Below are 26,205 nucleotides of genomic sequence, written 5' to 3' on the forward strand. Positions count from 1 at the left end.
ATAAAATCAATTGCTGAAGCTCCTTTACCTCACATTCATTTTACCAGCCCAGTTTACTTCTACCAAAGTTAATAATGCTGACATTTCATTTGGTGTTGAGAAGACAGAAGAAAACCTTTGAAAGTGCCTTCTGCTTGGCTATGTCCTGATCTGTTGAAAACTGTGCTGCTTTTAATGCTAATTTCTACAGTACTTAAATTCTGACTTTAGATTCTGACATTCAGGTCCTGTCCAGAGTACTTCTGATAACCTTTTGAGAATCCTTTGTAGAGGTATAATAAAGTGTTTTTGTATAAAACTAAAAGCTATGCTGGCATTAACCTGGATCATCTGAGAACTTGAATTTTACAGAGCTGGAACTGGCAAGACAAGATTGGAATCCATATAATCGTCAACATCTGATTTTCAGTTGTGTACTTGTTTAGAATTTTAATATAGATACAATATTAATTTTAATACTAACAAATAATGCCATCTAATAAGATATTTTATTTTGAAGACTGGAGACATATTAGACAAAATCCAATCTGCCTTATATCATCTCTAAGCAGGTATCCTTTTTGTTGTGGAAATATTACTGTGGTCAGAAGTAGGATTTCATATGGAAAATAACAATTTTTTAATGCTGTTGAGCCAGCCAGTAGGATGAGGGCTATAAGAACTTCTGAACAATGCCATCTGGAGCTCCTGAAGTCTGCCTCAGAAGTATTTGGCAGTTGACTTCATCAGGTCATTATGTCATTTTCAGATCAGTAGAGTGGAAAAAAGTTGGGATTCTTCCAAAATTCTGTCTTTCAGTTTGGAAACAGTATTTCTATGTGTTGCATTTTTTTCCCAAAAGTAGTAAAGTAGGATAAAACTGTCAGATGTCTGCCAGTCGGGTAGAAGCTTGGCAAATATTAAAAGATGGATTTTTAAATTTTTCCCCCCTCTTGAACATGGTGACATACACAATAAATTATAGTCTTTGAAAGGGGAACACCATCTGAACATACTGTCAAAAACATTTTGGTGTAAATCTGTCACTGGCTTTGGTAATTTAGCAGCAAGATTAGACGAAGAGATGGTGGCTGTTCCTTTCCCTTGACAATGTCACATGGGATTTAGGAAGCGGATCAGTTCCTAGACCAAAGAGATTTTCCCAGGATTTTCAAACATCTCCAGTTTCCCATGAAGAAGGTGGCCCTTTGATGCTGCTGGAAGTGTGTGATGCTGACCTTCAGTTGAAGCAGGAGCCCGAAGCTGGCTGCAGGGTGGTGCAATCTGTGCCCCCCTTAGCCAGCTCTAGGCAGTGCCCTCGCCCTGGGGCAGAGCTCTTCCAAACCCTCTGCTTTGCCCTCCAGCCTGCTGCTCAGCATGGGTGTGCTGGGGACAGTGGGCATGGCACTGCTGAAACCTGCTCGAGTCGAGTGGGCAGTGCCAGAGTGCTTGTTGTGCTTGTTGCAGGATTGCACCATGGTGCTTGTTTGTCTCACCTCATTCCTGGTGTGCCTCATTTCTGTGGGCAGGGAGCCGCTCTGCCCGGCTCACCAGGGAGCCGAGGTGCACTCAGGAATTGCAGAATGGGTTGGCTGAGGCTGGATCCAGAGCAGAATAATCTACAGGGCTTGGAACTAGAGCTTGTTTATAATCAATGCATGGTTCAAGGAACAAGTCATCTTTTTTCTTTTTTTTTTTTCTCTTATATATTTAGGGTACTTTTGAACTTAAACTTTTTGTGACTTGAAAGCTTGAAAGAGATGAATTACTCCAGTATGCTTACTCTTGGAAGCTTCAGCTGCTGCGGAGCGAATGCCAGCCTGCCTGCTGATGGGCACATCTGTTATATTTTATCTGTTTTGTAATCCAAATCTTTCTGAGACCATTTCTGTCCATATACAGTCAATCCAGTTGTGCCATTAGCATTTGAGTACAGATGGCAAGTGTGCTCGTAATAATGTTCCTGACTGCATCTTGGATTCTGTGAGACAAAGGTTGGCTCTTGCCATCTGTGAATACAGAACTATTTAATTTTGTTAGACTTATGCTGGGCTTTGGGTAGATGTCTGAAAAAGTAGTTTAACTCTGAAGACCTTTTTTCTTTGAAGATGCTGCTAATTCAGACTGATATTCCCGAGGAGCACATCCCGCTGGATTTAATCATTATGAGGAATGTGTTAGTCTGAGAGTAACTCCCAGGGAAATGGCAGAAGCTGACTGTGCATCAGTGAGACCTTGGTGGAAGTTGTGAGAGTGCGTACAGAAATTGGAGACCTCAAAAGTAGTAGTGAAAATAAATATTTAGACTGGAAAAGTTCTCAGATATTTTAAACAGACTTTTTTTTTTTTTTAAGTATAATTATATAATACAGCTATATCAAAAATTATGAATTTTTACCTATAGTCTGACAGAAAGTTAGGTAACAGCAGGATGTTACAATCCTGCTAAATTACCCTTGTGAGAGCATAGGAACAGCACCAAAGCAATGCAGGACATAAGTATCCTGTAATTAATCTTGAAATTTTAGGAGTTTTTCTGCTGGGAGTTATTTAAATAACAAACAAAAAACAAAACCCAAAAAGCACAAGCAGTCTCATTATCTGATAGTAATGCAGCCAAAAAGAGAAATGACATTTGCTGTTTAAAGTATCTACTGAGAGTAATTTGTCACTAGCAGCAGCCGTTAGTTAACACTGTAAGCGCCACCGTGATTCTGACTAAATAGCACTTGTTAAGTTTTGTTTGAATACTATAGCAGTAATGATACTGATGTATATTAGAAGCTTCAGCATAAAAGTGACTGATTATGTGTCTTTTATAGAGGAGATGAAGAGTGAAAACATAGTAGTTAATTATGACGTGGACTTTTCATGGCTTGCACAGCTGTATTTAAGAGAATGAAGACAGCTGCAAGAATAAGCTGCAAAAATAGTTTGTTTAGCTTGCCTGCTTCCTAACTACACACATGTCCTTCTGGAGGGAAGCAGCTGGTATGGAAATGTTTCATCTTAGTATCTGATCAAAAAGCATTCCCAGCACCTTCTTGGTGGCTGCAGAAGCACCCAGAGAGTGCTAATTTAAATCAGAGAATGTTAAACACCTGTACACTTGCATATATGTAATAATCCTCCATCCTGATATTTCCAAGTCCCAGAAGCAGTTTGATTTCGCTGCATTTTGAGACTTACTAGTGACAAGGGTGGTTATGTAGAAGAAGAAAAGAAGGCTGAACTTGCAGGAAGAATACCTAAAAACACCTTTCTGAAAGAAAGACACAGTGAATAAACTTGGTGTGTTATTGTTTTATGAGCCATAATTTGAAGTTGTTTGCCTTTGAAGGCAAAGGCTTTTTGATCTATATTCTGCTGCTGACTAGATTTTTATCTTTCAAGAGAGATGAAAGTAACTTAAATTAATCCACTAAAACAATGGAAAGCTACTTGAGGGAGGTCTTATTTTGGAAAATAGAGTTAATCTGCAAAAATAAGGTAGTATAACTTATTTTGTCTGTGTAATTTGGTTAAATTTAAAAAAGCACTTTAACATCTTTTCATAAATTAGAATATCGCTGATTTCCATGGTTTCTTCCCATATATGAAACTTAATTTGCGCATGTAAGTGGAAAATACAAAATTAGTTTTGAGCTTAAATTTTAAAGCTGTGGCCTTAAAAACCAGAAATGTTTCAATTTGTAAAAATGGTTAATTACTGATTAAAATATTTGTACTTATTTTCTTATTAATTTGATGGGAAAGGAGGAATAAAAAGTGTATGGTGAAAAAATTTTACTAAATTATTTATTTTTTTTCCCTATAAAAGAAAGCAGGGGCTTCTTTTTTCAAATGGACTTTTTTTTTTATCCTATTCACGTCAATATTTTTCAAAACTGAAAGGAGATGTAAATCATAAACACTAAGGAGAAAGAGTGAAGCTTCATCTTTGTTAAGTAAGAAATTTAAGTTCCTGCTTTTGGAAATGGAAGTGGAAAGTATGAGTAATGGGGTATGAAAGAGTATAATTCAGAGGAAAAAAAAGGCCTTTTATTAAGAATTCATGTATTGAAAAGTTTCACCACTACTGTCAGTGACTGACTGCAGTTGATACTGAATTATGTCTTGTAAAAATGGTATTTTGTTCTAAAATACCTAGAACCAAAAAGCATAGGATAATATGGAATTAAATTGCAAGGTTTTTTTTTCCAGTTCAAACTGGTGAACAATCATGAACTCAGAATTTTAGAAATTTTGTGTTACATTTTCGCACTTCTGTATTTTTTTCTGAATACAATAGTCAGTAAACCATTAGTCCACAAACTAAGCAGGTAGCCATTTTGATAATCTCACCTACTTTTCAGTGTAAAATAGAATAATAATAATAATCCTATCTATAACTAACCATGTTGTCAGTCAGTACTTGTTGAGCAGTGCCCAGTTTTGCTGCTGCAGTGGCAAAATTAGAGATCCCTCATTATCCATGAAATAGTTTTCTGATTGGAAAACCTTTGCAATCTACTGTTCCAAACCCAAGAAAATGCAGTAAAATTATGATCTGACAAAGGAAAAAAGAAATAACTTGAGAGAAGTTACATCTGTGGGTTTTTTGCACAGAACTACTGCATGGCAACATGTGGAAATGGGAAAGGTATTTGTAGATGTTTGCTGCCCTGGCTGTTACACTGCTCTCTCTGTTGTGACACTCATTGTTCATCTTTATTCATTGGAAGAGTTTCTTTTGTCTTAGATACTCACTAGTCAAGAGATAGTGACCTATAAAAGTTTTCTTAAATGTGCTTTCTGACCTTGGTCACTCATACAGGATAAGGGTACTGCAAGACTGCATTTGTGGATAAGATTTGGGCAGTTTGTTCCTTAAACTTAGACCAGTTCTGGGATTCAGAACTTCTCTGTAGCCTCACACAGGACAACTGGTTCACTGTTCCTTACATTCATGCTCCCCTTTTTATTATTCAGCTGTCTCAGGCTATGCTCAGCTGCATATTTATGCTAAAATTCTGCAAGACCACTCTGCATTAAAAGTTGGGATTTGGTGATACATGGTTGGGCAGCTACTTGCTTTATTATTCAGAGTACTTGCATGATACCTTGCTCAGAATTCCATCTGAGGGCTAAGTGTGCTGCAGGCAGGTAGGTGATCTTTTCTGAGCTATTTAGACAGAACTGTGTGCTTACAGAGTACATGTGCACAGGCCTCCTCACAAACATGATGATTTAGATTTGTGCATAGGGTGTTTTTGTGTCTGTCCGTACACATGCATGGATAAATAAAAGTAATATATCTTACTTTGGCCCAAGTATTTTATTGGGTTCTGCATAGTAAATGGCAGAAAATGTTTCCTGGTGGCTTTCTCTCCTTTTCCTGTTAAAGAAGCCAGTCTTGGGAAACAGTCTGGCATGATGACTAGCAATTAAAGTTTCTTTATCCTTTTTCATTATTTTTCCCCATGCACCCATAAAAGTGAAGATTCTCCATAACCCTTCTTTCGTTGCTGATATATTTGTGAGTATATGAACACTGATATTTGATAATTTCACACTGAACTTCACAAATCTGATATTTACATGAGACTAAAATAACATTCATCAATGCTCTCTTCTTTCCTTTTTTTCTCTAAACTGTTCTTAATGTGGTGTTATTCTATGCATATATTAGAACTGAAGTTTTATTAGTTTTTTTAATTTTTCTGCTGTGATTAATGAATATTTCCTTCCTCGCTTAATTTACCTAAAACATGTTTATGAATAGAAACAATATGATTCTGTGTTAAAGCAACATAATTTGAGAAAAATTAGTAGCTTTCATTTGCCTTAATGAACAAGGACTGGAGATTTAGATAAAACTTTGCCAAACCTTGGAAGAGAACAGGTAGTCAGCTTTTATATAGTGCTGTTGTGTATATATGGAAGAAAATAAAAAAATAAAATGGGATGAATAGTGAGCTTATAGAGGGAAGAAAAGCACAAAACTAATACACAAAATAGTATATTTTGTCATTGAATGGATAAGTTAATAAGCCAACTGGTATTCAGCTTTAAAAACTGAGTTTGGCTGAAGGATTTTTTTTTACTTCAGTTAACAAGACATAGCAGCTGACTTAATCTTTTTTTTTTCCAGTGAACTGATCTCACAGACATTGAGTGTATAAGCATTTTCTGTATATGAGTAAAAGTACTGGAGGCTTAAATAGAAGCACATATTTGCAGCTGTTTTACATAACATCTGGATTTCATCCACATTACCAGCTGTAATGTACATGGAATAAAAGAGGGAAAGAGAAGAATAGAAAGATTCCAGTAGATTGTGTCATCAAATGGCTATGACTAATTTAAACATTTAGGTATTAATAGTGGTACAGTACTCTGAACTGAAAGGGAAAAAAAAGAAAACATCGACCTGCTTTGACTCACCAGTAATGATAGAAATAAGTGACAGTGATAAAGGAGGATGAAATTAAGTTCTCATGTTAACATAGTACTAAAATCGAGACATTAATGGTGAACCATTTATTGCATTTATTGCACTTAAACAAAATAAGCTGTTTTCTTTAGCTTTGGAGATCATTAAATGTTTGCAGGTTTTGTTTGTTGTTTTTTTTTTTTTTTTTTGCTTTGACTTAAGATAAATTCCATTGTACTAAAGGTATAAGATTTTATTATGTTAGCAATATAAGGCTGGTCTTCCAGCCCAGACTGGTTGGTAATATGAGCTAGGTGAAAAGATAATTACATGCTCTGCTGGAAAAGGGGATGGGGTTCTCATCATCTTTCAGGATTTATCTCCAAGTGTAGACAGGCACAGTAAGTATTTATTATTAGTTGCTTTTGTTCATTTATAATTGTTATTTTAACTCCTGCCTTTTCACAATGATATGCAAGTATTTTGGCTTGTAACCAGAATTAGAATAAAATTAAATAGAAATTTATAACACAAAAGGAAGTGACCTTTGCTTTCCTCTTCAAACAGTAACTGTAAAAGCTTTAGGGAATGAATTAAACAAGTCTTTGGGATATTTAATTGGGAATTGTTAATAAGTATTGACTTTGTTCAAAATTTATGTGGCACTCTTTTTTAGTAGCACTAACAAAAAAAAAAGTTATCCTGTGAAGGGAATTATTATAATTGAAAGCAAGAACAGCTATAATGAAATACCTTCAGTGAGACCCAGAATATTGTCTTTGTGAATGGCTTTGGGCTTAGCTGTGAATAGATACCCAGATTTGCCAACTTCTGGTCCCTAGTAATCCCATTCTGCACCAGGCATTAGCACTTGAGGGGTATGTGCTGGGGAATGCTGTGTGTCTCCTTGAGAAGGAGGATGGTTTTGTTATCAGCTTAAATTTTAACAGCAGTCACAAGGAAAGCAAGTGATTTTGCAAATGGATAGAGTGGGTTTACTGTCGTCTGCAGGATGTACCAGAGAACAGAATGAAAACCCAGTCTTCCAGCTGTTGGGGATTGGAGGGAGTTGTATATGAAGAATTGCCAAAATAAAGAAAGAAACTGTGCTTCTAGACCCTTTATTAACCTATACTATTTTTACTTTTCAGAGCTTACTTTGTTTCAATTGAGCTTTTGCCTAATATTTTCCTAGACCAATCTCTAGAAATAGTGAGGGTACTAAGCAACGCCGGACAAAGTGTAAATGCAGACCCTTGTGGAAACTTCCAGTTCTTGTGGGAAGTCTCCTAAAGGAAAGCTTCAGCAAATGTCTGAAATGCCCTAATACATCTTCATTCTTCTACCTGTTCTCTCACAGTGAAGTACCATTCTTTTAGTACATGAGATGATTACAGTGTGGAAGCCTGCACCCAGAGCAGCTGAAACACTCTGAGCTCATGAGGATGAATGCCTCTATCCAAGAGGGCTCCTGTTAGCTCCAGCCAGCAAACTTGAGGGCATTGCTCTCTACCAGTGCCTGAAAAGGAAGATACTAACCAGAGTATTGGTGGCTGTCTGATGGTGTGCGTGGGTGGTGCTGCTAAGAGATGGGAGCTGCCTTAAGGCCAGAATTCCCTGGAGTGAGCTGGTGCCAGGCTTGCCTGCAGTGTGGCAGAGGGAGTCCCGGGGCTGGCCTCGCCTCTGCGCCCCACGGATGGCCCTGCTCTGGGGGTCCTCACAGCTGGGGTAGAATAATGGAGCAAATGGGAAATCCAGCCTGTGGGAGGAGAAGGGGGCACCTTCTGTTCTCCAGACGTGTGGAATCACTTGGGCTGCTGCTGGTGAGATTTTTTTTTTCCCAATTTTTTCTGGTACTCTTAAAGTCTGTTTAACGTGTCTCCAAGTCTCTACTGAACTGGAGTATATTTTTGACCTTTCCACACCAAGACTGGTTAGTTCTGATCTGAGGACATCCTTGAGTTGTAATTTGAAAAATTCCTGGAACTGTGCTAGTCTGAATCTGGCACATTTTTAATTTCTACCCTTAATTTCTTTTTCTGCTAGCAATTATTCTAATGGTATGGGCTTGTTTTAATACAGCTGTTAGCACTGTTGACTTCATGTATGCCTCTGATATTTGATATATTTCACATCCATCCCTTCTGAAGTGGGCACAAAGACTTTTATCTTTATTAGTTTTAGGCCTGCAGCTTCAAAGATAGCAGAAACAGTTTCTGCTCTCCTCTTCCAATTTGGTACATCAAGAATCTTCCAGAGGCAAATGTGCATTCCCATGAGCTAAGAGTATGTGATCACTTTAGCCTTCATCAGATTTGGCCGATTCCAAAATGAGATGATGACTTATTTTGTTGTTACTCCTTTTAATTATTTTCTCACTTTCCCTTGTGCTATGAACTCCTTGGGTCTTACAAGTAGATTTGATGTTACTTCCAGAAGTGCACTTAGCAGTAATTAGACATACCATAAAAAATCAAAAGATTAGGATGAGATCTCCATCCAAGAAAACTCTTTTTTTTTTGAAACAACAGTATTAAATCTGAAAATACATCACAGAACTACTTCTGCTGAACTGTGAAGTAACAAATAGCATTAAATGGTGGAAGAATGTATATTTTTTTTACCAGTTCATCAGTAAATGCCTGTATATGGATGCATGTGGTTTGTCTTTGCAACAATGCAACTCATAAGCCATTCTGCTCTTCATATAAGAGTATTTAAATAGTTTAGGTGAAAGTTCTGTACATATGAATTTTTTAAAATAATAATTAAAACCATCAGGTCTTTGTATCCTGCTGATAATCTAAAAATAATTAGTCTAATTATGTTTAATAGAGTGAGCTTTACTCTCTTTAAAATACACAAAACAATGAATTTGAAACCAGAATAAAGTTAGTACCCTATGAAGGAATGTATATCTGTTAGCAAGTCTGTATTTGTTAGATTTAAAAGAGAAGACGTGTTTCAAAGTGGGATTTTTAGTGCTCATGGTCATGCACTGTTCTCTGAACAGTAACAACTCAAAGGTTATTTTGAAAACATTTCTCATTGCAGAGAATCTGCTAAACTTGCAGTGAAATTGACTGTTTCAGTTATATTCAGTTCTATGCAAATAGGTGATACCATGAAATACCAATCCTCCTCTTTCTGCTTATTCTGAAGATGTAAACCTAAGCAACGTGAGCTTAAGACATCTCCTGAGCCTTGCTTTTTTGATCCTCCTAAAAGAAATTGTATATGATGGCCATGTTTTAAAAGAGTCTGAGGGAATAACATTCTCAGAAGCAAACTTCTTCATTTGGACACTAGAAATCCAAATTGTGTTAACTTAAAATGCAACCAGCTAAAGATAAATCAATGGCTTCCCTCAGTGAGGGAAATCCAGTCAGTGAGGAAGGAATCTTAAAAGAGTGAAATCAGCGATCATCAAGTCAGATTTGCTAGTGTGATAATGTAACTTCTGCTTTTACAGAAGACCTGAAATATTTAAAACATGTTAATATGCTGTTTCAAAAAACTCTAAAACAGCCAGGAACTGAAACAAGATCACCCTCACCTCCCCCAAATTCTAAACATTCTCAGTTGATTTTCATTCAGCAGTTTTTGGTTCTTTTTCAGCTTCACAGAGGAGGTAGTCAACATTTGGCATCTGGTGCTTCGTTTTTCTTTATAGCAGTGATGCTTTGATGTGCAGATAATACTTCACCTGTGGCATATTATAATCTTAACTTCAAGATTTCAGTTTCAAACAAAACATCTGCCATAACACTTTGGACCTTTCTACTTATTATTTTTTTAATTGTGCAAGTTGTTAATAAAATAGACTTCTGCTACGATGTCTAGAAATAAGAAAAAATATTAGCATGGCTAAAAATTTCAGTAAGCTATTAATTAACAATCTTCAGATTCATCTTAAGCATTCTACATGTATAGAATTCTTTTTCATGCAGTGCTATGGTGGACTGAGTAAACATCATTATGGGCCATCAAAGTTTGTAGACACTGATATTGCTAAAATTCTGCAGAGGGAAACTGATTAGATAAGAGAAATATTTACTTTCTTCTTCAGCCATCATGTATAATATATATATGTTTATTTATTGCAGAGCATTTATCACCAAGTGATTCAGACATCCAGTTAATTGCAGTGCTGGATTAGATTAAGCATGTATTAATTGTTTTGTTCCTTCTAATTTACATGAAGGCATAAGCTTGAGGGCTTGATATTCATAGCTTGTTTGTTTTGCAATTGAATTACTAGCTTCACCTATTAGTGTTGAGGCTGTTGATAAATGCCTTCTGTTGGGGATGCATTGGAATTCTTAGGCATAAAATTATAAATGAAGTGTGCCTCAAGATGTGAATCTTTAAAAAAGCCGTTCTCTTATAGTAACTTGCTGCTGTGCTCTGGAAAAATGCAGTGCCTTAATATAAGGCACAATTTCATTTAATTGAAATTACTATAGTTTTCTTCTATTTTAAAATATAAACAACTCTTACAGCGTGGGGATTAACACTTGAGTCATTCGGTAGTGACTCCAAATGTAACTAGGGAAAATTATTTCTATTTACATTCTGTTTGGTAAACAGAGTTCTGGCATTTAAATTCCTTCTTGTCTTGAGACTCATGTGATGTGATGTGAACTTTGAATTCAACTTGTCCAAACTGCTCTTAAAAAGTGCAGTTCTATGCCTGTGAAATAAATAGTTAAACCTTTCTCCCCAAGGAGTTCAAATGTCAGTACAAATTGGCATCCAAAACCCCTTCCAAATGTGAGTGAAGGGACTGGAAAGTGGTTTTCATTAAGTATCCTAACCTAGTTTACTGTTCACCTAGGATAAATTATTACGGAAGCAGATCTTATTTATTGGTGGACAGATGGGTTTCTACCAGTTTTCAGCTTCCTTTTTCTGCCTCTGTTAGGGTCGGTATTGAAGGCACTTGAGACAATAATTTCCACCATGTGATATTGCACACTTCTAACCAGCTACACACCTGTAATCCCAGTGCTATCAATCAATTTTGGAAGCCTGTTCCATGGCCTCAGGTCAAATGCAGTGCTTTCTAGGGAGTCAGAGTCTGTCTGTACAGAAAGCCTTATTGTGTGAAAAAAATCCTAAATTATTTGCAAAAAAATAAAATCATAAGTTAACACGGGAAATAAGGTGAACATTGGCAGCTCTGGGCAGTAAAGCCTAAATCATTGTATGAATATGTTTCTGAAGACTGCATCCCTACATATAACCTTTTCAGTGGCATAAATTGTGATTGATGGTGCTTGGGCCCTGCTGTCAGTCCTCCTCAAGGACACCTGCTATACTAGATTAGCAAAAGGGTCTTTTTGAAGAGTTTTTATGTAAAATACCATATACCTATGGTATTTTATACCCACTAGCCTATACAGGGATACAAGTCTCTTATGGATGCTCCATTATGCCTTTATGGTCTTCAGAATAATACAAAGGTCACACAAAAATAAGGACAAATTGTTTGCAAATGTAATGTTATTGTTCATCTGGCTTTCCTGAAGATAAGGACTGAATGATCAGTTTGGCTCGTAGCACTTGCAATTACCTGAAAAGGGAAAGTGTTATGCTTATTTAGAGAGAATGGCAAGAGTCCTCTCCCTGAAACTAGAAAATATCTCTGTCCTAAGAAAATTCTCATCAGTTTGTCTAAATATCAGATTCTTGTCTCTGAGACCTGTCTGTAAAAACAGATTCTGATTTTCACATATGCATGAGTTCAATAGCCAGAAGGATCAGAGATTCATGATAAGAGTTGTAAAAAGTATTGGCTCTCCATATGGTGTTTTTATACTCTAAAAAACTTTCTCATTTTGTCCTTGCAGATCAACAGACTTTCTGCTGTACCTGGACTTGTGCTTCCTTTGTAAATTTCTTCTACATATGCAAATACTGTTATGTCTAGCATGATTTAACCTTCTGTTCAAAGACATTAGAAATTAATGTTTCAATTTTGATTTTGTACTGAGTTCTGTCTGCCTGAAGGTCTTCCAGTTCAAAACAGTTGCATTGCATTCATCTCTACAGATCTGTATGGATAATACATGACTGCTTCCTGTGAAATCATCTTCTAGGAAGCAAATTTTAACAAGGTGAAGACATCGTATTATTCCAAAAGCTTTGTTTTAACAGGCTAACAGCAGATAAAATATTTTTTGCTTAAATGGACATTAAAGATGTAATGCTTTTGTGTCTCTGAATTTGGAAGTATAGTGTAGTCTAGTTCAGAACATAGAGATGCCAAATGATTTCTTTATATTTTGTTTCTCTTGCCTTTTTAACAGAAGATTATGCTGGAGGCACATATTGAGTGTATGTGAGGTAAACTTAGGACAGCTTTCAGCTGGTTTTTGGAGTTTCCAGTAGCAGTAGCAGTAGTCACTTCTGTATTTAGAGTTTCGCTTAGGACCCTTTGCAGTTTTGATAGTGAAATGTATGCCACATGGGCTTCATTCTTATAGTTACTCTTGCTGTGTAGGTAAAACTAGCCCTACCTGTGCTGCATTCCTGCCTTCAATTGTAGTGCACAAACCCTTCAGTCTCTGGTTTCCTTTTATGTGTCCTCTTACAGGACTACATCACTGTAATTTTCTGACTAAAAGTGTTTGCAGTAATGCTTTTCAATATGGTCTTGGGCAGCACATTTTTTTTTCAGAACTTAGACTAGAACTTATTACTGATGATCTTCATAAATGTTTGAATTGATACCTATATATAACATACTCTACTGTGTAAAGAATTAAAAAAATAAAATCCATACAAATAGCAAAACAATGTAAACAGCAAACCAAAGCATTTCAGGGCTGGTATTTCTAATTATTAGGCTGGTAGTTTTATCTTTTTTTATTTCTTCTTTCCACCTCTTGAAACATGATCAGTCTGGGATTGTTTTTTTCATTCTGAATAATACCTAAAATGAGAGAGAGCTGTTTAACACATTCCGTATCCATAGAGTCTATTTATTCAGACTGAATTCCACATGGACCATGGATAATCTTTTTCCCAAATGTTTACTAGTATCTGCTCTTAACAAGTGCTGCACAATATAAACTGAAGGCACCATAAAGAAAAGGGCATAATAAAATTAAGCCCTGCCTTTCAGCAAAGTCTGACTTAAGATCATGAAGTGCAAGTTTCAAATGTTTTGGATTTTAAAGAATTTTTTCTATAAAGGATATGAACCATGTGAATTTAAAAGCACATGAAGAGCCATAGCGAGTAAGAAATGAGTTACAAGTAGGTTTTAATAAATGGTATTGAAACGAATGCTTTTAACAGAGATGAAAGGAAATCCAGGTTCATTTCACTGTTTTGTTGAAGTTATCTTCTTGCACTTGTAACCACTCTGTGCCATGCACAGTCTGGAAAATCAGGGTAATGCTGCTGTTTCCCTGTCCCTTCCTATCTCGGCTGGTATGTACAGCTTTTCAAGACAGACTGACTGATACTGTGTGGGCATGTGTGTGGTCTCCAGTACTAACAAAGCTAATTTTGGATGTAGCTTCTAGTGCTGTTGTAATAAAATTGAAAACAACTTGGAAGCACTGGGCTCAAACATTTGTATTTGATGGGTTTTACATTCACTTGAGTTTCTGTTGTTGCTGTAGATGCTATTTATAATTGTACTTCCTGTTGATGTTTGTTTACATATCAGAATTAAGTTATGTTTTTCAAAACTTTTCTAAATCAGTTCCCATAGGAAAGAAGAAACAATTATTTTTAGTAACAGAATTGGAAAGGTTACAGATTTCAAAGGTTACTAATATTTCTTCACCCAAACCTTCCAAACATGTAAGACTTCAAAAATACTTTTTTCTTCTTCTTCTTTATAAAGTAAATAAATAACTTTGTTATCGCTGAATAGATATAAATATCTCCAGCTGGGCAAACCTTTTCCCGGTTTCCTGGTTAACTGTTTGTGTTTGCTTCCTCATCCCTTTCAGCATTAAATGTTCCTGCAGGTCTTTTCTACTGAGATTTTTCATGTAGAGCAAGTTGTACTTTTCCAAAGAGACTCACAGTTCCTTCTATCCCATGCCATTTAATCATGTGTTTGTTAAAACCTGGGTGAGTAGCTTTTAAAAGCCTTTCCCTTCCTGAGTTTTGTTATCATTCAGGACCACCCATTTTACCTGTTCATTATTAAAGAAGTCTGAGCCTGATGTTCTAGCCTTCCATGAGATGATCCTGGAAAATTGATCCATCACTGCATACTGTGTGCTTTGCTCCAGCTTCAACAATTTTCAATTGAAGTAATTTTGCAGAGAGGGACTTTTGAGTGGAGATTACTTAAAATGCTTCCTCCTTCAGCAGGGGAAATGAAAATGGAAAACATAAAAATATTGTGTAGGAGATTGCTGCTCTGGAATATAGCGGAAAATAAAAATATAAGAGTGGTCTTGTTGCAGGAAGATGAGGAAGTCATGAAGAGCTCATGTGTTGATGAGTGAAGGCAGGTATTTAGACTGATTACATTTGTTGTCTGCCCTGCATGCTGTTGATCATAGAGCTGTTTACTTTATGCCAATCCTTGTCATGGTATGGGGAGTGATAATGATGGCGTTTACCTTCTTTCCCTTTTCCTCTCCTCTCTGTCTCTCTCTCTCTTTTCCACCCTTTCTCCATCTATTTTGTTGTGGCTTTGTTTTTGTCATCACACTTTCAGGTACTGCTTTGACATTCAGAGACCATACCCACATGAGTAAATGAATTGTAAGTCATTCAAAGTAAAAAATAAAAATGGGAATGGAATGGAATATAGTGCCTTTAAAATTTCTAAACCACTTTCTGCTGGACATTTGATATCCTTTCCTCTTTAAAGCATTGTACCTCCAGAAAAAAAAAATCATAATTCTGGATTATTTTGATAAATGTAGTAATAGCACTGGTGGTAGGAACAGGCCCATATTTTCTTTCCTTAAGTGATGCCTCTTCTGTCTAAGATGACTCCAGTCACTCAAGCTAGAAGACAGAGATAGGGAGAAATCCTTGACTAGAGACTGTATCTTATGTGATACTTACTTACTGTACAATAATTTTACTAGGAAAAAAACCACTGAAGCAAGAAAAAATGAAAAAAATCAAAAGGATGGGCTTGGTATTTATTTCATCCATAAGAGAAAATAAAGATGTTTCTAATAATTTTAACTCCTGTTTTTTGTATTACAGACTACTTTGTTAATTTTTGAATGACTGGTGTACGTATTTGTCTAATGAATATGCAATGTACTAATAATCCTATTTTTTCAGGATAAAGAAAGGAGATCATATTATTATCCGTCCATCATAAAATAATTCTAATGGGTTTATGTCTTTAGCATAGATGGAATTCCTTTCATATTCAAGTCAGCAGGGGCTTTAATATTGATGCCAGTGTAGCCAAGACTTTACCTGTGGACATTGGAATAAAAGCTTATTGAAATACTCTACATTAATTACATCTTTGAGCATGTGATAACAGAAAAAAAGTTACCTCATCTAACATTTAGCAGTAGGAATTCTTTATCTTGGCTAAAATGTAGTATTTATCTAGTTTTAAAAGATATTGAGAAGTTCAGGACCAAGACTGCCTTCCAAAAGAATTTGGTCTGAAAACAGATCTCAGTAGAGGTTACTTTTAATGCAAGAAGATTTACTGTGCAGGAAAAAAAAAACAAACCCGCAAAAACAACCAGCCAACCAACCAACCAAAAAAAAAACTACCAAAAAACCCCACCAAAAAACCACCCCTGTTTTATTGCCATTCTCTTCTTTGAGCAGAAGCCAGGATACTAGGCAAAGTGCTGGCAGAATACTCAAAGTTTATAAAGCATGAGCTTGTAAAGTAAAAGTATAATTAATTTTTTTTAATGCAATTTGGAATCAAAAAAGGTGTGTTACTTTCTGATTAGTCATTATTATCTTATGCAGGACATTAAATCACACAGCTGTGTGGAAATTTTATTAAATCTGTTACTGCAGTTCCATGCTCTGTCACCCACTGATGTCTCCCCCCCCCTCCACACCTCTGTCCTCCCTTTCTTTTTCTTTCTTTTGTCCTTCCCTGTTGGGCCAGCTGCCAAAACTGAGGGTTCCTGAAGATCGATTAGAGAACTTTTTCTTCTCTGCTCACTTCATCTGTGTTCGGTCCTTAACATAATGTGAAAGGCAGAAAGACCTTTAGCCAGCAGCCAAATAGTGTATGATATTCAGTGCCTAAGGTAACAGTGCAAGTTTGAACTCAAAATAGTAACTGAAGAAAAAAGGAATAGATTAAATCACAGGATTAAAAAAAAAAAAACAAACAAATACAGTTCTTCTATACATTCATCTTGAGTTGGATGAACTAGAATTTTTTCACCTCATTCCAAATGTGTGAGTTAAGTATGTGTCAGAGGGAGGAGTAATGTAAACAAAATAGAATATATATCTTACATGTTCCTACTTTGTTACTTTGTATCCATATGATACTTTATAAATGAAATTTTCTAATTTGGGGTAATATGTAACTGTGCAAATTATCAGATTTCTAATTAGAGGTTGAATTTGTCATGCTGTGATGTTGATAGATCACGTGTATATTGTATGTGTGTGTACTGTGGGTAGTGCTCATCTCTTTTTCTAGTTTCCTGCCAATACTTGAAGGATCATGTCAAGGCTTAAAATAGGTAGCTGTATCATAGAATCAACTGAAAATGGAAAATCCACAGAAGATCCATCTCTAGAAATATATCCCAGAAAAGGTGTAGACCATACTGCTTAGGGAAGCTCTCTTAGGAGATGTAGCAAGTCAGTATTAAGTTTTGTTTTTTTATTAGTACTGGAAAGTTGATGGTGAAAGCAAACCCTGTGAGCATCAAAAACATTTCTTGTGAAACTTGAGGCAAAATTCTGGGAAGAATAGACTGCTTGCTTAGTTAGTTTGAAAATTGGCTGGATGGCCAGGTTTGTAGGCTTAGCTAGCTGGTGGCAGGTAGTGATGGACAATGAGGAGTCTGGGCTTGTTTTGTCTGAGGAAGAGAAGGTTGTGAGGCAGCCATAGCAGGTCCCCAGTTGCCTGAAGAGCAGTTGCAAGGGATGGACTAGTTAAACTTTTCCTGGTGCAAGGTACAGAGTGTAACACCAGAAAAAATTCTGAAAATCAACCCCCCCCCCCCACCCCCGCAAAAAAAACCCAAAGAACCCACCAAAACAACAACAAAAACAAAACAAACCAAACAAAAACAACAACCAAAACCCCCCAAACCCAAAAAAAAAAAAAAAAACAAAACCCAGAAACCAACTCTGCTTTTCCCCAAAAAAATTCCAAAACAAGCAACCAAAAAAAGCCTCACAAAACCAGTGAAAGAATCTTGCTGAAAAGTTACAGCTTGAGAGGATCAAATTTAATATTTTAGGAAAAAACATCTTACCTGGAGAGGCAGTGCAGAATAAATTATCTCAAGGCACTGTGGAGTTTCCATCTGTGAGGGCCTTTGAGCATTTTCTACAAAATGCCAACCCTCCATTGACTGAGCTGCTCTGGTGTGAGCAGGAGCTGGGACTGGGGGTCTCCAGAGGTCTCTGCATAGCACCAGCTGTATGGCTTTAGGTGACCTTGCTCTGATAGCCATTTTATGTGCAAACAATATAAAACAGAGGTATTTGTCTTCAATTTTCTGCCAATAACACGTAATTTTCCAGTTTTTATTTTGTGCTTAGCAAAAAGAGTTAAATTTCTTTTGGCTGTTGTATTCAAATAATAGCTAAGGAGTGCCTGGAGGCAACTGAATCAGAGACAGGACAGAAGGAGGTGCCCCTGAATGGCTTGTGTTACTGCTTTTGAAAGCAGGCTTACTTGAAAGGTGAAAGAGGAAGAAATAGCATGTTATGTTACATTTCAGAGAATTTCTTTTACAAAGTCTCCGTTTCTGTACAGATGGGTGTGTTGTAAAAATTTTATGGGAATGCTGTATGGAAATCCTTTCAATTAATTAAAAAGCCCTGTGTCCCTCAAGTTCTATGGTAAAGACCAAATAGTTACTGGCACCTTTTGTTTCTCAGTTTTAAACCAGAAAATTCACAAACTGAAACATTTCTGTATATCTGGAAATTTTCTAATGTTTATTGGTAAATATTTGGAGTTCAGAATTTTTTTTATGTTTGGATTTCGCTTTAGTTTGTTAAGTAGTGAGATCCACACATGAGCTATGTTCTTTCTGAAGGTCTAAAAGTTGTTTTTCATGATTTAGGGCTATCAGATGAAATTAACAAAATAATATATATTAAGACTGTGTGATTAGCAGTACTGTTGTCCTGTTGTGGGAAAAGTGTAGTTTTAACAAAAGGATTTAAAAACTATTTTTTTCCGGAACTGTGTGGCCTTTTAAGTGAATCAGTGCCAAGATTATTATTGCACACGTGGAGCTCCTCTCTTCTTCTGCAGTTCCTCTTCTGCCTCCTGAACTGCATGTAATTTGTCTGAGTTTTAACCATGACCCTTACTAAAATGTACAGATTACAATGTACTAAGAAAGAGGTATTTGCTATATTTAAAAAGTGTCAGTGCTGATCTTTGTGAAATGTGTTGTGCCCATGGGGGAAGAGACTTACTTTGAAGTAGGCAGGAATGAGCTTGTCTAGTTGGTGGGTTTAATTTCAGTTTACAGTGGCATCTACTGATCTGTTTGGTGATACTGTGGTTTTTCATCTGCATTACTACATGGGTGGAAGGGTTAGGCACTGCCTTGCTTTCAGAATGCCTGGAATCTTGTAATTTCCAGGGGCAGACTTTCTGCACTGATGGATGTATAAATCTGGTGATAGCATCTTGTACCACATCAAAGACGACTGCGGTGACTCATTCTTCAATTTCAGGCTATGAGAAGTGTGTGCCGTCCTTTCCTAATAAGTGTAACTGTGTCCTATCTCTAGGTCGGCTCAGGGATTTTTCCTGTCTAGTTTGACTCATTTCTAGGACTTTCTCCTGAAGACAATCTGTTTGCTCATCATCTGCTGAAGCTTTTTACTAAAGATGCAAATGCTTTGTTCTGGTCCTTGTCCATCTCCATTTTCCCAGTTGTCTCCTGGCTGAGATGGTGTCCAGTCTACCTCAGTCCTTGCCTAAACTGATGCTTCAGAGTTTTTAAATGCTATTTGTACAGTAATTTTTTTTTTCTTTTTTGACAGTGGAGGGGTGTCAGGATGAGTGTGGGAAAGACGGTTGTTCATAGAAAGGCTGGCAGCCCACAACAGCTATGTATATATGTTTGGAGTCCTGCAGCTGACTGCTGTAAATCCAAGTGAGCTTGTTACTGCCTTTTTAGTGTAACTTGGACTGATTTGTACCTAAAATAAAGCCAGGAATTGCAAAGTCATTCCACAAAGATCAAAAAGTATAGTCTCATCTTAGCCATGCACAGGTAGTTGTACTTTTCACAGTATACTCAAAAGCAATTTTCAGACTATGGATGAACTCGGTAGAAAAAGGCTAGAGTTTGAGGTACACTGGTACTAGTTTTGTAGAACAGATAAAAAGGAATATTTCAGGTTATCTGAAGAGAAATAACAAGCTTACTTCTCCAGTGACAGCAACTACTTGCCTTTGTAGTCATACAAAACAATTCTTTTGTAAGAGAAGAAATTCCACTGTGCAAAAGCAAATATTTGAAATGGAGCAAGTGGTGTGTGTGGAAATTTGATATGTTCATGTAACACTGTTTTGTGTAAAGCAAACAGATATTTTTCCATTACAAATGGGGGAACTTGAATGTACTGGAGATGCAGTTCTCTAAATAAGTAGACCTGTCTTCATTCCTTTCCCTCTTTTTATTGACTTCTCATTCATGATATGTCTGGACTATTTACAGTCCTTACTTACAGTGCTGTTATTATCAGTGCCCTGATGATGCAAAAGAAAGCACTTTTTAATATGTTGTGAAATGTATAATGGTTTGTAATTCTATTTGTGTTTTTAAGGACAAAAAGTACCACTAAGTATAATGTCATCAGATACCACACTTTGACATGTTTATCTGAAATGGTGGTCCTTTGAATGCTTTGGAAATAGCACTTCAGTGCACTAATCTCTGGGAAAGTAATTTTTATTATTGTTGGCTCCTGTGTTTAGCAAGCAGCTCTCAGCTGACAGATTGTACATTATAGAAAAATGTTTGTGACTCAGCTAACAAAAACCCAATGAAGTATCTAAATTAGGAATTCTGGTTTCATGCCTTTTTTTCTTATTACTGCATGCTTTCCTCTCTTACTGCAGTCAGTCCTTTGCAAGCCTGTGTGGATCTTGGCAAGACCACACTCCATTAGCTTGATATAAGCAGCCATTCTGCTTAAAAGAAAATTTACCATTTTCATACCAAAAGTAGAAGGCACAAGCCCAGAAAAATAGAAGGCAAAAGTTCGTCAGACTTTAAATTATATTTAAGTATAGATTGATTCTTTTAAAATAGCAATGCAGCGTCTGTGGCCTTCTTTTCTTGCACTACATTCATTTAGCTGTCAACCTTTATATATGGCTATATTGAGGTGTACAATTGCAGTGTGTATTTTCATAGTAGACTGAAGTATGTATTTTATAAATTCAAATGAATGATCATCAGAGTGCTGTTTATAAAGAAAATTCCAAAAAATAAGGTAAAATATCTAAATGAAAAAAAACAATGAATAGGTGAAAAGATAGCAATATAAAATCTCCTGTATAAAACTATTACCTTATTTTGTTACAACATTTATTAATAGCTACCTCTGAGAATTCCTATCATTTACTGAGTGAAATACCAATCTGACAATATATAGGTTATAGAAAAACTCTTGTCTTGTTGTTATTATATAGACTTTTCAAGCAGAAATTCTTGCCAGCTGAAGAAAAGCAAATGAAACAAAAGTGTCTTTATCTGTGCATATTATACTAACACTTTGGGAAAAGGAATGAGTATTGATGCCTCTGTTTTCTGTCCTTCCTGTAGGTGTGCAGGACCCTCACCATGAGAAGATAATTACTGTGACTACTAATGGGAGTATTCACAGCCCCAAGTTTCCACATACATACCCACGCAACACTGTGCTAGTGTGGAGATTAGTAGCACTAGATGAAAATGTATGGATACAACTTACTTTTGATGAAAGATTTGGGCTTGAGGACCCAGAAGATGATATTTGCAAGTAAGTTACTTTCCATTTCACTTAGGAAATTCTGAAAGGAGGTGATTAGAGATGAAGAAAAAGTATTGCTTGAGTTTTGCAAAAATTGACACTTGCACATTATCTATAACATGCATCTTTTAAAGTATTGGTTTATGATTTTCTTTTATAGTGCTAGAGGAGATTTTTATGCTTGAAACTTCTGGGGTGCTCCCATTTTTCCTTCTGCATTCAGTTATTATCAGTATTATATATCTAGGCCATAGATGTATAACAACTCAAAAATGTGACATATTAATCTCCCTCTCAAGTAAAAGTTTTGACATCTGGGAAAATGTTACTGACAGAATGTTAGAATTATGAATGTCTAATTTTACAGAGTAAATTCTGGTGAGTAAGTTACCTAAAGCAGAATTCAGGTCATGACACAAAGTACTACACAACTGTTTAAGACTCCTCCACACACTACCCTACAATATTTTAATGGCCTTAAATTATCAAGTTTTCTATAAAAAACAACACTTAAAGTACTGTGCTAATTGACATTTCTCAGTGGTACTGGCTTTTCCCTGACTTCAGTAAGTATCTGCATGCTCAGTCACTGGCAGAGGTTTCTGTAGGGCTTGTGGAATCTCTGTTCCCTTCCAGGATTCTTAGGTGAAGGCTTTGTAATTTGGAAGAGAAACAGTTGGGACATAACAGGCATCAGCACAGATGTAGTTCTGAACCAAGCCATGTGGTTGGTAAAGTTTTGGATGTTTTGTGAGGCAGTAGGACTGACATTTATATTTCCTGTGGGAGGAAACTCTTGTATCCTATACCTGTTTGTCATGGCAGCAACACATCATAACAAGTCCTGATGTGTGAATAGTGGTATATTGTCTGGACTCTTCAGTAAATTAAATAAAGTATGCCATTTAAATGGCATTTTCTCCTTTGATGTCTTCTGGAGAAGTACTTCACACAAGATTTTTGTTTCAAAGTAATTTTTTGGGGTTTTTTGGTTTTCTGGTTTGATTTTTATTTTCATGTACATCATACACACATTTGACTTGATTCTTGTTTTCAGGTTTTCTAATTGACTGTTATTCCATTGGTTTTACATCTTGTATTAATTCAATTTGATAACAAATTGATTTTTTAAAGGCTTTTTTTGCACTTATCCTTAATTTGGGAGGAAGTGTTTATAATAGATAGATAAATATCTTTTTCTCATAATTCTAAGGAAGCGATTACCAAGGCCAAATCAGGACTATAGTAATGACTATAAACATAGGTTTCCTTGAATGAGTGCACTCCCTCTGCACAATAAGTCTTTTCTTCAAGTAAAAACTTAGCTTGCTTTTTCTGTTCTTTGCATATGGCAAAGTGGCAAGTGAAAGAAAATCCAGGTAGCATGACTCATTTGTCCACTTGCAAAAATAGAAGATAAGATAAAATATTTTATAATATTTTAACTAGAATAGTATTTTAATTGTGTGTAGATTTATTTTAAGTAAACAATGTGCTAAATACAAAAGGACTGACAAATTAAGAAGAAGTAACAAGTCACTCATAATCTTCACTCATTTGGACTCTTATCATGCCAATATTTGTGCAGGGATACCAGGAAGTTGTATGACTGCAATTTCTGATATGTGTCCTACTGAAAAAATACTGGGCTTTTTGGCTTGGAAGATTACAAAGAGAGTTATATTTATCTCTGGAAAAGATTTATATTTTTGATTTTAAATCTAAGATTCCTCTGAACTTTAATTTCAGTAGCAAGTTCAATAAAGGAAGAGAAATTACACCTTGTTTGATGTAAAGTGAGTATAAATAACTAACAAGTTGAGGAAATAACTAAGACACAGATTAAATATGTAAAATAATTCTACACAGGTCAAGCAAGTTACCAGCTACCTGAGTAATATCTCTTTATGAGTTGTGTCTTGCATTTCTTACCCTTAGAGTTCCTAATAAAATTATTTATACTTCTTCCAATACTTTCAGTTGAAAAACTAAGGGTTTTTTAATTGACTACATCCCACAGAATTTATTACTATACTGTGCTTCTGCCATCTTGGAACACACAAATCAGTATTGTTGACGTAGAGTGCTCAATGATTTCTCCAAAAGCAAGTTTATATGACAAAGGACAGAATGAAACATCACATGAAGTTTAATCTATTGTAATGCCATACCTTTAGCTCTGACATATGACTGAAACTAAGGAAAAACTGCAGCCAGGAAACATTAGCCTATCTATGCAGTGTACAGTGTGTATCAGGATATCATTTTCTTTCGTTCTGTATGAGATAACCTCATGAGTTACCTGTGGTCATTGTCACAGTCTTCAGTCTCTCTACCTGTTTAAGCTGCTCATGCCAGAACTTTCTCCATCATCTCTGCAGACTGTGGTGCCCTGGTGTCAGCTCATAGAGCCAAGGAGAGAATATTCTGGAGTATATCACCTTAAGAAATTAGCAGTTTTTACATCTCAAATATTGCTCATACTTTGGAGAAAAATGAAACAAACATACCTAGTTGTACAAGTATTTTTGTTTAACGTAGTTCTATAACAGGAGTACATTAGTAGTGGTAACTAAAAAATGTCATAGATGTATCCTGAAGCTATGGCAAGTTTTTTCCTGTATCTGACCTTGGATTTCTTCCAAGTCAGTTCTGACATTTCAAGATATTCAGTGAAGTCTTTTCATCTAGAGCAAATATCACATTTTACAGATATTTTGCAGGTACCAGTCTAGGCTCTACTTCAAATATTTTCCCAAATGCAAATCAAAGTGATCCTGCATGGCTTTTTTTTTTTTTTTTTCACTTGGTTTTTACTTGCTATTCAACTTATATTATTTACTAATACAGCAAATTTGCATTAAAAGAATTCTATGTTAAGGCCAGGCCTTCTGACTCAGCCTCACCTGTATTACTGTGCACATTCTGCTAATTCTCAACACTCTTAAGAATGATTGCTGCATTAGTTTAAATGACAATGTTTTTTAGAATAAAAGTCTGGTATTTTGCCTGTATTTAACCAGAATATTTTTATTTTGGTTTTACAATGGTGATGTACTTGATATTCATGCACATAATGTTTTCATTCCTTTAGAGATAGTCAATGTTTTCTGGTTTCTTTCAGAATAGTTCTATTCATCTGCACTTCATCCTTCCTATGGACAAAATGTTAAGAATCCCACTGTGTCCTTTCCAAAGTGAACACAAACATTACTTTTTTGGAAATTAAATATGTCTAGAAGAGATGTATGTTATTTGGTTGACAGTAGAGATATATAAATCTCTGCCATATTACAGTAATTTCAGTTTCATAGACTGTGTTTGATTTCAGTTGTGACTTGCAAAAGAAAATGTTACAAGCAAAAAAATCCCCCTTCAACCAAAGAAAAAGGAGAAGGATATAATTCTTGGGTGTTTTGTGCAGCACTGTTTACATGATAAAAGTAGTAGTGAATTTCTAGCAGAGGCATTGTGAATTTGGATTGCATACGCCTGCCCTTTCTCATGAAATTAAAACGTAGTTTTTCTGCTGTTGGTATGGTAGCTGATATGACAGGTCATTATTTTCATGATGCTAGCCCTTCAATCCTGTTCTAATCATAAAGCCATTAGGCTCCTGTGCAGACAGCTCCCATTGCCAGGGAGCTGCCATAACTCTTCATGACCAAACACTGACTTTTGCTCAGCTGTTGCTTGTTGCTCAAATTTGTTGCTTTCTGTCAATATGAACATGAAGTGATAACAGATTTATGATTAACTCCTCTGTGACAGGAAGACATAGATTTAGCTTTCATCCAGCAAGAGCATAGATATTGCACTTGACCTTGAAGGGAAGTCTGACAATGTGAGTTGGTAGGAGCATTGCAATGCAAGGTAAAAATAGGAAAGGGAAAAGAAAGAATCTTTCTTCCATCAGAAGCATGTATCAGATTTGTTCTCTCCCTGTGCATGGAGTGGCTCTAGTTGTTAATATGAGTAGTGGTTGCAGCTGTTCTTTCTAATATCTGATGATTACAGCCTGACTTTTATTATATATAATAAAACACAGAAATGTGTCACAAATCCAAAGTGCAATTACTGTAGATAAGGTGATAAGGATAAAAAACATGGGTAAAAGTCTGTGGAACTAACTGATAGTAGAATAATAAATACCATTTTAGCAACATCTACATTTTAGGATGGTTACACTAATTTCCAACTCTCATTAGCCTTCTAATAATTTAAATTATCAACTATAGTTTGTTTGTTTAGGGGGAAGGGAGGCTTTTAGCAGCTGCAGATGTGTGTCTGTTCATTTACATGCATAAGTAAAGGATTAACCTATAATGTTTTGAAAGAGATTTAAAAGCTTGTCTACTTGATATGTGTAATTTGTGGAACTATTTCCTGCAGAAAATTAGTTAAGCTGAAGACAGCCATCAGTGCTGACATAGGGTAAAATCTATGTGACTTGTTTTTCCTCTTCCTGTCAAATTCAATACTTAATTTTTAATCCTGGGAATATTCTTCCTCTGAGGATTCTTAGGATGATACTTTATTATTCAGTGCCACATGTATTAAATTTGCTACCTCTCCTTTCTGTGTTTCCTTAAGCCATTTTCCTTCACTGCAGATCTGTTGTGACTGAGCTTTTGCCTTCCATTCATGGAACATCAAGA

The 26,205-nt window shown here is 36.0% G+C and overlaps 1 protein-coding gene across 1 annotated transcript in view; it reads left to right on the forward strand.

Annotated features, from left to right (window-relative positions):
* Positions 1 to 26,205, forward strand: part of PDGFC (platelet derived growth factor C) — a 119,183-nt gene that overhangs the window by 46,645 nt on the left and 46,333 nt on the right. Inside the window, exon 2 of the mRNA XM_021539573.3 lies at positions 21,361 to 21,556. Within this exon, the coding sequence (XP_021395248.1) occupies positions 21,361 to 21,556 (196 nt within the window). The remainder of the gene's footprint in view (positions 1 to 21,360; positions 21,557 to 26,205) is intronic.

Source organism: Lonchura striata, chromosome 4 (assembly GCF_046129695.1).
Source record: "Lonchura striata isolate bLonStr1 chromosome 4, bLonStr1.mat, whole genome shotgun sequence".
NCBI classification, from domain to species: domain Eukaryota; kingdom Metazoa; phylum Chordata; class Aves; order Passeriformes; family Estrildidae; genus Lonchura; species Lonchura striata.